Genomic DNA, 13,341 nt, shown 5'->3' with positions numbered 1-13,341 from the left:
AGAATATATAAGTTTCTATCATATACATTTATATCAGAATGATTTGGCAATGCTGCCTGTGCCTAGTCCAGAATGTTGTCAAATGTCAAAGTGACATCCTATGACAACAATGATATTATCTGACGTGCACGTATAATTAGGAAATAAGTGTTTAATTTATGATAATTATGGTTTATTTTCATGTTTGTTGTTAGTAAATATTTCTTATTCCACGTTTTATCATGTGGAAATGTCACAAGTGTCACAAACCGGTGTATTTCGGTGAGTTTTCATCCACATTTTCTTTGTTTAAACAGATATTTGACTGGTTCATACATCAAATTGGGTATCTTTTACCTGAAGGAATTGCGGCACTCTAAAGTAAAAATGTGGTGCACGAGCCTCCAATTTACATTGTACAATTTCTTGAGGAAACATCAAAAGACAAAGTACTTATTTAGTGTATGAACCTGTCATTACTTGACAATCCCTTTCCTAGCTGAAAGAAAACAATCCTTGGGTTACAACTGGCACCCCGAATGCCTGAGGTGCGAGGAGTGCGGAAAGAGATTGAACCCCGGACAGCATGCCGAACATAAAGGTGTCCCCTACTGTCATGTGCCTTGCTACGGGGCCTTATTTGGCCCCCAACTATTCGGACATGGGACACGCGTTGAATCTCACAAGAGCTTTGGGGCACAGAAAGAGTTCCCGAAGTTGAATAATGGTGCCGTTTTGCCTAGGTCTCACTTGGAATCGAAAATAAAGGTAATCGTTGAAAGTATCGATAAATTCATTGAGTAATAATGTGGTAGTTTTACATTGATACACATTTCTGCTTAGAGTTATAGTTTATATTGTTTTCTCTTTATGTCTCTCTTTATGTCGTTTCTTTATATTCAGAATTCTGGAGTTTATTTTTACTTGGAAAAAACCTGACTATGTACCTGAGCAGATAGTTCTCACTAGTGGTTACGTGGGGTATATAAAAGTTAAAGCGAAAAATTAGGTTTCAGTACCTATGTAATTAACTACGGAAAAGCTGCTGTGTTAGAGAAACATGTCGTGATGTTTTTGTAAATCAAATTTGTGAAGATCAAATCGTTTGCGGTGTAGTTTGTGAAGTTACTATGAATCTTCATAAAGTAACGGCCAAAGAAAGGTCATTCCTATCTCAATAAGATATCAATCTGTGACCTTCGATATACAAACACAAAAGGTAATTGTGATAATTATAAAACTATGATTTTTTTGTCTCACTTGTCATGTTTCAAACTGCCGGGCATATGAAGAGTATCTAATATTGCTACTATTTGCTTCTCAATTAGTCATGATCTTGCAACAGTATTTCTAAAATGACCTTGGCAGATTCCCTCAAACAGGTCATTCACCTCTCCAGTCAAACTATGTCCTCCTTTTGAAAACTCTGCTTCATTCTCCTTTATGATATAGTCAATAAGTGTTTGAGGTTGGATATGTTTTCAAATAGAGAAGAACAAAGAGGCTTTGAATGGAGGTGACTGTCTATTTATAGCACTTGTAAATACAGTAGACTCATTATCCATACTTGATGTCTGGAAATGATTTTGTGAGCATTCCACATACATAAAATATTCAGTGTTGGTTGAATACAGGGTGGCTCTATACAGGGGGCGGTCTGAAAGTTTCTGACCTAAGAAATATTCAAGACTTTTTTCAGATTGTTTTTTATTTTTCAACATAGTCTTCTTGTAACTCTACACACTTTTCTCAGCGATACTCCCATCTCTTTAACCCGTCCAAATCGTAATCGGCGTTTTTCTCTGTAAAATAATTGTTCGCGAAAGTTTTTGCTTCTTCATCTGACGAAAATCTCTGTCCTCCGAGAGCAATTTTAAGATGAGGGAACAAAAAGAAGTCGCTTGGGGCTAGATCTGGCGAGTGAGGTGGATGGTCAAGCAGTTCAAACCGTAATTCGTGGATTTTCCCCACGAAAACCGCTGAGATGAAATGTGGCCGTTTTTCCGCAAGTTCTGCCTTCAGCTTGTTAAGTAGTGGTTTTTCCATTTTGAAGAGAATCAATTAAAATAACTCCATGACTATCCCAAAAACAGTCGCCATCACATTCCCAGCCGAAAAAACAGTTTTTCCTCTTTTAGACGCGGTATTTTCGTTACAGTCCACTGTTGGGACTGTATTTTGATTTCGGGCGTTTTAATGGTGAAGCCAAGTTTCATCTACAGTAATCAATCGGCCCCAACACTTGGATTTATTAGCTAACATTGAATGTAGTGGATGCCTGTCTACTTGATGTATGTGGGTTTTCCTCAAACTCGAGCATCACATCTAATTTGAGTTCATCACTCATTGCATTGATAACTGCTTTTTTTATCAGCTTATTCTGAGATATGGACGCTAAGTCAAGAAATTTCTCATGAAATAGGGGAGTTACTTCCTGTTGTGTTCGGGTTTTATCTCCGTAACTAATCATTTGTAAAACTGTTATTTTATGCATTTCCGGTAATCTAACCATTTGTCAGACTTGAAGTTAACGAACTATAAACATAAATTAAAATACTAGTTTACAAGGCGTTTTAAACTAACGTTGCCACGGAAATTATTTACAGTTTTTTAAAGGATACCATCTGAAAAGAACATTGCCATGGTTTTTGCTTACTTTCTTATTATCAGTACCTAAACATGAAATAAGTTTTGAGTGAGTTTAAAAAATTTGGATTGTACCTGTCATTCAACGCAGGTTGAAGATAAGGGCATTTTTCCGTTTAAGTATGTCAAATTATAATTTAAATTTGACGTGTTTCGGGATATTGTTAAAATATGTACCGTAAGCGAACCAATGAATTTATTTCATTTGGCTTTTACACACTGTATGTTTTTTTCTGAAGGTTTCTCAGATAAAATAGTTGAAAAAATATGAATTTGTTTCCATTGCCTTTCGAAATGGGGGAATATCGTTTGATAGTTTTACTTTTTTTAGTTTAGTTGATAGTTACAAAAGGAAAAGTTGTGAATTAAAATCTCAATTTTATATTATCCTTGATAATAATTAGAATTCTCACAATAAATTTCATTTAAAACGCGTTTCATTATACTGTAGCTTCATCAGTTACTGGTACAACAAACTATTCCACAATATCTTTTTATAACAGCAGCTAATGACAAAACTTATTAGATAAATGGTTTAACAATAAGCTTTGCTTATTGTTAAATCATTTGAAAATGGAATTTTTAACAGGTGATGATCGACTGTATTGCTAAACATGCGCCAAACTAACTGGCTGTTATAAAGTAACAAGTATAGCTGAGGCACCAGTCAATCTAATAATAACACTGATGATCTTCAAACAACACTCAACCTCTGACGGAAGCATGAAACTCTTTGGAAGGTTCGAAATAGATGAACATTTAAACCTAGCAGACAACTATTATATTTTAATAATCCAAAAATAGGTAGATTTTCAATAAAAATTAGGCACAATATCATATTACTTCGACAAAACAGGTAAAATACAGGCATTTTATGTCAAATCTCAAATAAGTGAATAATTCTGGCATATAGATTCAGAAAGCACACATTTGACTAATAACAATAAATTTTCATAATTATTTTCAGGTATATAATCAGTTTTACGAAGGCAAAAGCGGAGAGATCCGTTGCAGAGAAGTTAACGGAAGATTTATACTCGAAGGCTCTCTACGAATCCACTGGGGTGTACACGGAGTGATCCATTTGAAAGAGAACGACGATCAGAGAACCGTCGTAACCGTAAGAAAGAGAAACTCTTATCGTTCATCCAGTCCGGAGTATGACACGGACGAAGACGTACAGAACATATCTCGCGATACAAGGTAGGTGGTATTGATTTTCATTGAATTTTATCTCTAACATGGTGTCATGTGTTTGTCTCTTGTTGGATATTCAAAAAGTATTGCAAGATAAATTGTAATGGAGCCTAATATATTTGCATTTATCAGATAAATGTCAAATGACTTGCTGAAAATTGAAAATGTGGTACATTAAATTGAATTACATAAATAATTTCATGTAATGTACCTCAAGGATGCAGCCTTGGGCCCACTCTATTTCTCATTTACTTAAATTTGATGGAAAACCGAATTTTAATGAGTAATTGAAATTATTTGCTTATTACTTTTCAAAAATTAAAAGTGTCAACCTACATGTCATTTCATCTTACTTGAGTTGACTTTGAATTTCGAAAAATCCAGTTCAATGTATATATTGTATATACTGTGAAAATAACTTCTAACGAACTAGGACTAATGGCAGCTAAAACTGTCTATTATTCATTAGTAGAGTCACATCTAAGATATGGGATCCCTTTCTGGGGGGTAAGTAATCAAACTCTACTCAATTCGATTTTTATTCTGCAGAAAAGGTCATTAAGATTTCTCTGTAGAGCCAGGCGGCGAGATTCTTGTAGGCCTTTGTTTGTCGCAAACAAAATTTTATCACTGAATGCTCTACTCATTTTAGAAACAGTTTGTTTAGTGCATAATCATAGAACAGAACTCCCCCAAGTGTCTCTCATTACGCCAGACCCTAAATTTAAGTCTTCCCATACCTAACTCTACTTCAACTAAAAATTCTATATTGTATGATGGCTCAAGATGTATAATCATCTTCCTAACTACCTGAAATGCGTAGTAAACTGTACTGACTTTTGAAAATCAACCAAGGATTTTCTTATCGAGAGGCCCTATTAAAGTTTGCAAGAATTTTATGACGATACCTTTTAATCATATTTTATACATATATTTGTGTTTTCATACATTATTTTGGCATTTTAAAAATTATTTTTGTGTTTGTATGTGTATATGTGTGTGTATGTATATAATATATGTTTATATATTCGTGAAGGTATGTTTATTTGTTTATATTGTATATAACCAATGTTTTTCAAAAAATGTGACATTCAAAATTTTTACTTTTCATTTTTATGGTAGGACTCTAGATTTTTTTTATTAATCTACTAGCTTATACTCTGACTTCATGTACTTAACTATGTTTTTTTTTTCTCAAAAAAGCAATGTTCACCAAAGCTTTGTCAATAAGTGTTTCTCTTTGGACAATAAAGCATATTTATTATTATTATTCAAGAGACCTTATGTCACAACTGCACTTTTCCCTAACAGTAGTAGTATTACATACTACTAATTATTGGACTTTCATATGAGCTGAGAGCTTGCTTATTGAAATATCTAAAAACTATTTATATCGATTTTATTCATTCAGAAGTTTAATATTTCATTTTTGTTTGCCGCCAGATGGACTTTGAAACCATTGAACACGTTGAAAACATTGAAATTTGATATACGGGGTCTGTTCAAAAAATAAGTTGCAAAGTTCAAATTTTGCAAGCTGGGTACATTCGATTAGTATTTTTTTTTGTTGAATTCCGGGTATGATTTATCTTGCACTTCAACCTTCTTTCATCTCCCCACTAGTTGCAATGACATATCCTCGTATTCGGACGACATCACTACGGAAACGAAGTCCGACACCGGCATCGAAAGCGGGACAGAATCTGTCGAGTCCAGCATAACGGAGAGCTCCTCTCTATCTCCGCAGAATATCGTTCCGAAAAGCGTCACTTTACCGTCCAAATTGGATATCAAAAACATGGAGTGGGACGAACTGGACGAGTTGTTGCAGGTAGAAAGAAAAATCGATGTGTCTGAGAGTATATATCAGACTATGCCGGTTACGTTGCCTTCGCAGGTTAGTGTGGAAAGCGCCAGCGGATCCAGCCAGAGCAATAGTAGCAGTACCAAGACTGAAAGGTAGGAATCACTTGTTTCAAGACAACATTGATTTATTCATTCGGTTGATTCCCGGGTTCATTTACAACTGTTTTGACAGCAATTTTTCACTCATCATACCAAAGTCATTATGAAATTTTAAAGTAACGTCAGTTTGGCCCCTAAAAGTTATGCTTTCTAGGTTAGGTTAACCTAACCTATCCTAACCTAACGATTGTAAAGGATTTCTTAATATACAATGGAATAAAGATGTAGAATAAAACTCCCATGCACCTGAAGAGCCATTCTTTGACTATTTTAAGGAAAGAAATAAGCAACATTCTAATTGATAAAGCCTATTATGACTTGGACACAGTATTTCTGTATACAGTAGTTTCACTCAGCGTCTGTCCCTTTGATGTCGTGTCCAGGAGTTTCATTTTTTATAATGATGACGTATTTGACACTAATGACATTTCTCCCTACTACAATCTCAACCAAAGCGTGTATACACTACTCAACATAACAACTATTCATATAAACTGCTCAAAAAAAAAACAGTCTATGAAAACCATGTTGGGCACCTGAGAAAATTGTACAAATGATAATTTTGCATTTGTATACACACAGGGACTCGTTATTCCTCCTAGAGAGCTCTTGCACAGTACCATGGTTCATGAATAACAAAACTCGTTCTTCATCTTGTCTTTTTTCTTGTTGAAATTAAAGTATATTTTGTCACATCCGATCCCATGAATTTTTAAAATCTACTTGAAACATAGTTCATCATTGTCGAAATGATCTGGGTTACTTGAATATTACACAAATGCAAAATTATCATTTGTACAATTTTCTTAGGTGCCCAACATGGTTTTCATCGACTGTATTTTTTTGAGCAGTTTATATGAATATTTGTTATGTTGAGCAGTGTTTAAACGCTTTGATTGCGTGCCTGTCTTGAACTCGTCGTTTGCGCAGACCTGAGACTGCAACTCCTGGGTCTGCGTGTAGAAAATTCAAACCAAAAATCACCCGAAGTGGGATTACTGTATATAGTATACTGTGACTTGGATCTATTTCACAATGACCACTCATTCTATGAATTATAGGATTTACTTATAGTATCTTCCTATAATATCTAATATATATAAATTGCGTGTCACGTTGTTCGTCCGCGATGGACTCCTAAACTACTTGACCGATTTTAATCAAATTTGCACACTGTTTGCAGTTTGATCCAACTTGAAAGATAGGATAGCTCACATCTTAATTTATAGTCACAATATTATTTTATTGCAAATTATTTGTCTATTATTTCACATTCACAATTATCTGTTAACTCCAAATGATTTTAACAGATGGCGATATCTGATGGCGCTGCTATGTTAAACCTACAAACGTGCCATACAAGCTACAATTCAATAGCATAACCACCACGTGTTGTTGAGGGTAAAGTCTAAGCTAAATTTAATTCGTAGTAATCGAAATACCGTGAAATTCAATTGTTTTTACAACGGTAAAATAGAACTGCAACCAAATACGCAATGCATTAAATTGCCAGACAATTTCTGCACTGTTCTTCAGGAAAAGAATGAATTGATTCGGAGTATTTTTCCGGGTATACAGAATAAATACTTGAATCATAACTGGCTCAGTCATCGGGCGATTTTGGGAGCCAAAAATGTTGATGTTGACGAAATTATCTTCCAGATACAACAGTTATTACCAGGCGATCTGATGTCTTTTAAATCAATCGATACTGTTATTGATGAAAATGAAAGTGTAAATTTTCCAATTGAATTTCTAAATTCAGTAGGTATACCTGGAATGCCACCACGTAATCTTTGATTAAAGATTGGTTCCCCTATAATTCTACGTAATTTGAATCCACCTCAGTTATGCAACGGTACGCCTTTGGTCGTCAAAAAGATCATCGGAAATATTCTTGTGCACCGATTAGTGCTACATTAAATTGAAATTAAAAGTACTTATATTCAAAATAATAAATATTATTGTTACAGATTTAAGACTACCTGCCCTACCTACCTCATTCATAAGTTTAAGTGTCACATGTTATTTATTAACAACTTTGTAATATACTAATGTGTTACAAAATTAAATAAAAATAATAATACATTTTAATCAATCGTGTTCAAAGTCCTTCCCTTTCAAATCCCAATCTAGTGGATTTTTATACCAGCTTTAACGTTTCCGTCTTCGTTCGTAAATAATAATTTCATCGTACTAACGGGTTACGGTTGTAGAAAATATGTCATGGAGGTCGCCATTTTTTTTTACAAATGGCATCTATGTAATGAAAACATGGTGGTCCCTGTGACTGATGTTCTCCTACCGTTCCTCTTAAATAGTTTACTACAATGTAATATAACAAAAACCTTAGCCACAGCAACGCGTGGCCGGGTCTGCTAGTGTTACGTTGGCAAAACTGCAGTGATTCAAATGACACTTATTTTGATTGATAGAATGAGTATCAACTGAGAATGAACTGAGACTCATAAAATATTTTCCATGAATATCTACAAGCCGTTACTTTTCCAGCATATCCGAGCCGACAAAAAACATCACAATGACTGACGACTCTAGTCAAACCTTAAGGGCTTCCATCGCTAATGGCACCAGCGAAGACAAGCTTCCGTTACTGTCTTCCTCAACGAGCAAAGATGACGACTGGACGTTGCAGAGCAATCACCTGAACAGGTCGATGTCTGGCCCTGATTGCTTGGGCCGTCTGAGAGATCCTCATTCTCCCGAGTTTGATAGGATAAGCGTGACAAGTAACGACGTGTCCTCTATATCGGAGCAGCCTGAGGACGAAGTTGTGTTGCGGAGGCCTAACAAAGGTTTGTGAGTAGGGAAAGTTGAAATGCAAAATATGTATTATTTATCCAAATTCACTCTACCGTCAATCCAACCACCAAAACGTTTTTTGAACGCATTTTTTTCTTGGTTCGACTGCAGTACTCGCGAATTATGTTTAATGTAATCTATCCACTGAAAACAGTTGCTACAGGAGTGTGGGAAAATCGACCGGAGCGATATCAGGTGAGTAGGGGGGCTGTTAGATGAGGTTTGTTGAGTTTTTGGCCAGTAAGTCATTCACAAAGATAGCCTTATGAGATGGTGCGTTATAGTGGTGCGAAATTCATGAGTTTCTTCCACATTACTGGTCTTTCTCGCTGAGTTTGCTTCCTCAAACCCGCATAACGCTCAGATACTCTTTATTTACTGTCTCACCTTCTGATAAGAATTCTGAGTACACAAAACCGCGGTCATCGAAAAAAACTGCTAACACCACCTTCACCTTTGATCGACTTTGACTAGCTTTTTTCGGTTCCTTCCGAAGCTTGTTGACTGATTTGCATATGTGGGTTGACTGGTTTATGAATGTGGGGTCGGAGTTGCTGGAGCGGCATGCATGAAAAATCGTTCAAAATGGTGAGAACTAAGAGCTTTCAGTTGCTATCTCTGTGAGACTTAAACGACGATTTTTGGTCAACATTTTCTTTGCTTTAGCGATATTAGGTTTGCTTGAGGATAGTGATGGCAGGCCCAGAGCGAGGCAAATCTTCCACAACGTCTCGACCGCTTTTAAATGCACCGTACCACTCATTCGCACATTTTTTTGATAAAGTCGAATCACCGAAAGTTTCGTGCAACATTTCCAGGGCTTCGGCACACGAAATTCTATTTGCAGTGTAAAATTTAAGACAATTTCCTTGCTCGGTATTTTTATCCATTGTAAAAATTGCAAAACGCGTTTGAGGTTAACAATCAAATTAATTACCGTAAATAAACTAAATGACAGATGACGCTAAAATTCAGCGTCATTTGTGCCAATTGAGCTACAAAAAATTTGCGGGCTATTTTGATTTGAAATTTTAAAATTTTGGAAGGCAGTTGTAAGTTCCTTTCGTAGTATATGCCGATTTTGAATTAATTCTGAAGCCTATACTTACAAATGAACCGGATGCCACACGTTCCTTCACAAATAAATCATTTATTCACGAGCCTTACCCATTCCCATACTATGGCGCTCAAATTCCGCGTGGCTATAAAGGACAGTTCTACCAATTTAGCTACAAAAAAAATTCGCCGACTATTTTGATTTGAAATTTTAAAATTTTGGAAGGCAGATGAAAGTTCCCTTCGTAGTGTATGCCGATTTTGAAAATCAATTTTGAAGCCTATACATACAAATGAACCGGATCCCACACGTTCCTCTACAAATAAATCATTTATTCACGAGCCTTACTCATTCCCATACCATGGCGCTCAAATTCCGCGTAGCTATAAAGGGCAGTTCTACCAATTTAGCTAAAAAAAATTCGCGGACTATTTTGATTTGAAATTTTAAAATTTTGGTAGGCAGTTGAAAGTTCCCTTCGTTGTATATGCCGATTTTGAATCAATTCTGAAGCCTAAACTTGCAAATGAACCGGATCCCACGCCTTCCTTCACAAATAAATCATTTATTTACGAGCCTTACTCATTCCCATACCATGGCGCTCAAATTCCGCGTAGCTATAAAGGGCAGTTCTACCAATTTAGCTAAAAAAAATTCGCGGACTATTTTGATTTGAAATTTTAAAATTTTGGAAGGCAGTTGAAAGTTTCCTTCGTGGTATATGCCGATTTTGAAAATCAATTCTGAAGCCTATACATACAAATACACCGTATCCCACACGTTCCTTCACAAATAAATAATTTATTAACGAGTCCTACTCATTCCCATACCAAATTCGTTGTTCTTTCAATGATTCAGCATCCAAATTTCTTCTATATCATGGGGTGGATGCTGCCAAAGTATTTGTAGCTAGACTGGAGTCTGACCTAAGCGCTATCTAGTATACATATTTGAAAAGGAAAAGACTAGGTCCAATTCCACAGGATTATTTCACCAAACCTATGCCTCATTCCTTTGATACTGATGGCATTTCGAAGGCTGTTCAATCTAAGCGGCTTATCATTTTATCATAAAGGTTCCACTGCAATCAAGAGGAGGTCCGGCAAGAGGTTGTCGCGCAGCAAAGTCAAAAGGAGGTGCTCCATCAACGGTCATTTCTACGACAGAGAGACTAGTTTTTTCACACCGCCGCACGGCAGTCAGATGAGCGTTTGGGTGAGCTCCCTAGTCAGCACGAACGAAGTTATCAACCTGATGCTGGAGAAATACAAAGTCGAGAGCGAACCGCACAATTTCGCATTGTTTTTCGTTAGGGATAATGGAGGTAAGAATTTTCACCACTAAGAGGTATACAGAATATGCAATGGATCTTTACATATGCGTCACCTATTGGTGCATCAGAAATAAGTTGGCAAAGTGATGAAGTCGAAAGCCCGAACAAACTAACCGCAAAATTTGAACATTCACGTTGTTTTTTGCCCCAACTGTATGATGACGCATGTAACGATTCATTGCCCCAAGAGTATTGGCTCGATAGACATTTTCAATTACAGAGCAACGGAGGTTGAAGGAGGATGAGTACCCTCTGCTGACTCGTGTCTTATTGGGGCCACACGAGGATGTCGTGAAGTTATACATAATGGACGGCCACAACACTCCCGAAGTCAGTAGCGAGGTGGCGCAATTTTTGAACCTATCTCTGGCCGAATGTCGGGCTATTCTAGGACAATATTATTCGCAGGAGGAGAGGGAAGTAGCTAGGATTAAAGAAAAGTAAGTTTTTGTTATCGGAGTTGATTTTCATTCGTTGTTTGAGTATATCGAACTCAAACGCAACTAACTACTCAGTTGAATGTTGAATTTTATGAATTTGGTTATGGTTGAAGTACAAACAAAATTTTTGACATATAGAGAGACATTGGACAGCAAGTGCAGTCAACACTATAAAAAGATGCATTATTTTCTTTTCAAGTTTAATACGGCCTTCAATTGTGATAATTTTTGATTTTGTACTGCCTTTGATTGCAAATAAAAAGTGGAAAGAGTTTTTTAATTGTTCCAGTGATAATCCTTTTGCAATAGCTCCAAAAATGGAAATGGTTCAGGTTTTCAATCAGACTTTAATGTGGGTTGTTATGGTGAATCGAAATTAGCAAAAATGAACTTGTTATTAGGGTTATTCTAAGAGCTTTGCCCGTTTCATGAATCTACTTTAAACTGGTTTATCACATTATTGTTACTTTTCTCCGTGGGCTTGAAAATAATTGACTACAATGTACAATTAAACTCAACTTTATTTCACTGCTTCACTGACGATACAACACAAACACTTCAACTAAAACTTCAGACTATTACTCAGATGTCTATACCCTCATTAGATGGCTTCGTACCGCACTGTCAACTAGACTTGCTCCATCTGCCTATTGATAGTGTTTATATACCGTAATGGAAGTCTCTGGAAATCGATGGGAATCTTCTTGAAGAGACGCGACATCCAGAATCATTAAGAAGCGTACCTCGAGTTGAGCCAAGTTGGCCAAGTCACAGAGTTATTTTGTTTCAGAGAATAAATTACCACATTATCAATGTTCAATATTTGAATATTTTCTGATCATCCGAAGTTAGTAAATGCTCAGGCTTGTGAGTAAACGCTGTTTAATTTTTTCATTTCAGATATGAGGAGATGAGGAGAAGAATATCATACATGTTGAAGCGTGTCGAAGCTGCATCATGATAATCTGCAATAATTTTTTTAATTTGTTGAGTAGTTTTTATTTCTATTTAACATCACCAGAATCTGTTTAAGAAAGTTCATTTACTTACTCAACTTTTAATTGATTTTAATTGAAACGTACTTTTTGTCTTTTTATACTCTGTTATTTTTTATAAATTTTTTAAACGTTTGTGCTATACGTTGTTTTCAATCTCGTATGAGATACGAGGCAGTTCAATTTTACCGCGTTCATTCCTCAGATTTCAAACAGTATAATGATTTTTGAAAGTAATTAACATTGGCAATTGAATTGAATTGCTCTGGGAAGTGGACGTGGTCAATTTTATTGTACTAATGGAATTTTAGTACACTGAATTATGTCTGTTCTAGTTGTTTTAGAATTTGATTATTAAAGACTGTAATTTTTACTGATTGTGAGGGAACCTAAAAAACACAATAAAATACTAGAAGGCAAGTGAGTTTTATTTTTGGAATATTCTATAATTGACCTTGGTTAATTTTTCATCTTCCTCACATAAATTCTTCAATCCAATAATTTCAACAATATCCATGTTCAACGAGCTTTTAAAATGTTGTATCCTTGACAAATATGTCCTTGAACTTGAAAAAAAATGTTCAGTAACTTGTTTATCCAGATTTCGACTATTGAATAGCTATGCTGTAATGATAGTGCACCTACCGTTTTCATAATGAAATGTCTGTAAAATTCTGATGAATGAAAACAATTATTATAAGTTTTGAAATCAAGCTAAGTTCTCCTATTGGTTAGGTTAGGGCGGCAAAGAAATCTGGGTACATGATACCATTCAAATGTTTGTGAGGTTAGAACTTTGATATGTGGTCATTAATGCTGATGAATTCAACAATGAAACTATCGAATATATTTTGGGAATAATTTTGGGGGAGGGGGTAGATTTCAGGAGGAGGGGGATTTTTACATGAA

General features: G+C 35.7%; 1 protein-coding gene across 1 annotated transcript; it reads left to right on the top strand.

Annotated features, from left to right (window-relative positions):
* Nucleotides 1–86: 86 nt before the first annotated feature.
* Nucleotides 87–12,852, top strand: Rassf (Ras association family member). Its single transcript, XM_023163042.2, has 8 exons — nucleotides 87–261; nucleotides 479–747; nucleotides 3,593–3,828; nucleotides 5,446–5,781; nucleotides 8,299–8,600; nucleotides 10,740–10,988; nucleotides 11,218–11,437; nucleotides 12,338–12,852. The coding sequence occupies exons 1-8, from the start codon at nucleotides 222–224 to the stop codon at nucleotides 12,396–12,398; spliced, it is 1,713 nt and encodes a 570-aa protein (XP_023018810.2). The 5' UTR covers nucleotides 87–221; the 3' UTR covers nucleotides 12,399–12,852.
* The last annotated feature ends 489 nt before the right edge of the window (nucleotides 12,853–13,341 follow it).

Source organism: Leptinotarsa decemlineata, unplaced genomic scaffold (genome assembly GCF_025532065.1).
Source record: "Leptinotarsa decemlineata unplaced genomic scaffold, Ldec_3_MD MMD2_P_RNA_scaffold_5, whole genome shotgun sequence".
In the NCBI taxonomy this organism is placed as follows: Eukaryota; Metazoa; Arthropoda; class Insecta; order Coleoptera; family Chrysomelidae; genus Leptinotarsa; species Leptinotarsa decemlineata.
This window is presented reverse-complemented; position numbering and strand designations above follow the sequence as displayed.

Coding starts and splice junctions, on each gene's coding strand:
- Rassf (XM_023163042.2), top strand. CDS start 222: ATGTGGAAATGTCACAAGTGTCACAAACCGGTGTATTTCG. Junction 3,829..5,445: donor AACATATCTCGCGATACAAG/GTAGGTGGTATT, acceptor TCTCCCCACTAG/TTGCAATGACATATCCTCGT. Junction 10,989..11,217: donor TTTCGTTAGGGATAATGGAG/GTAAGAATTTTC, acceptor TTTCAATTACAG/AGCAACGGAGGTTGAAGGAG.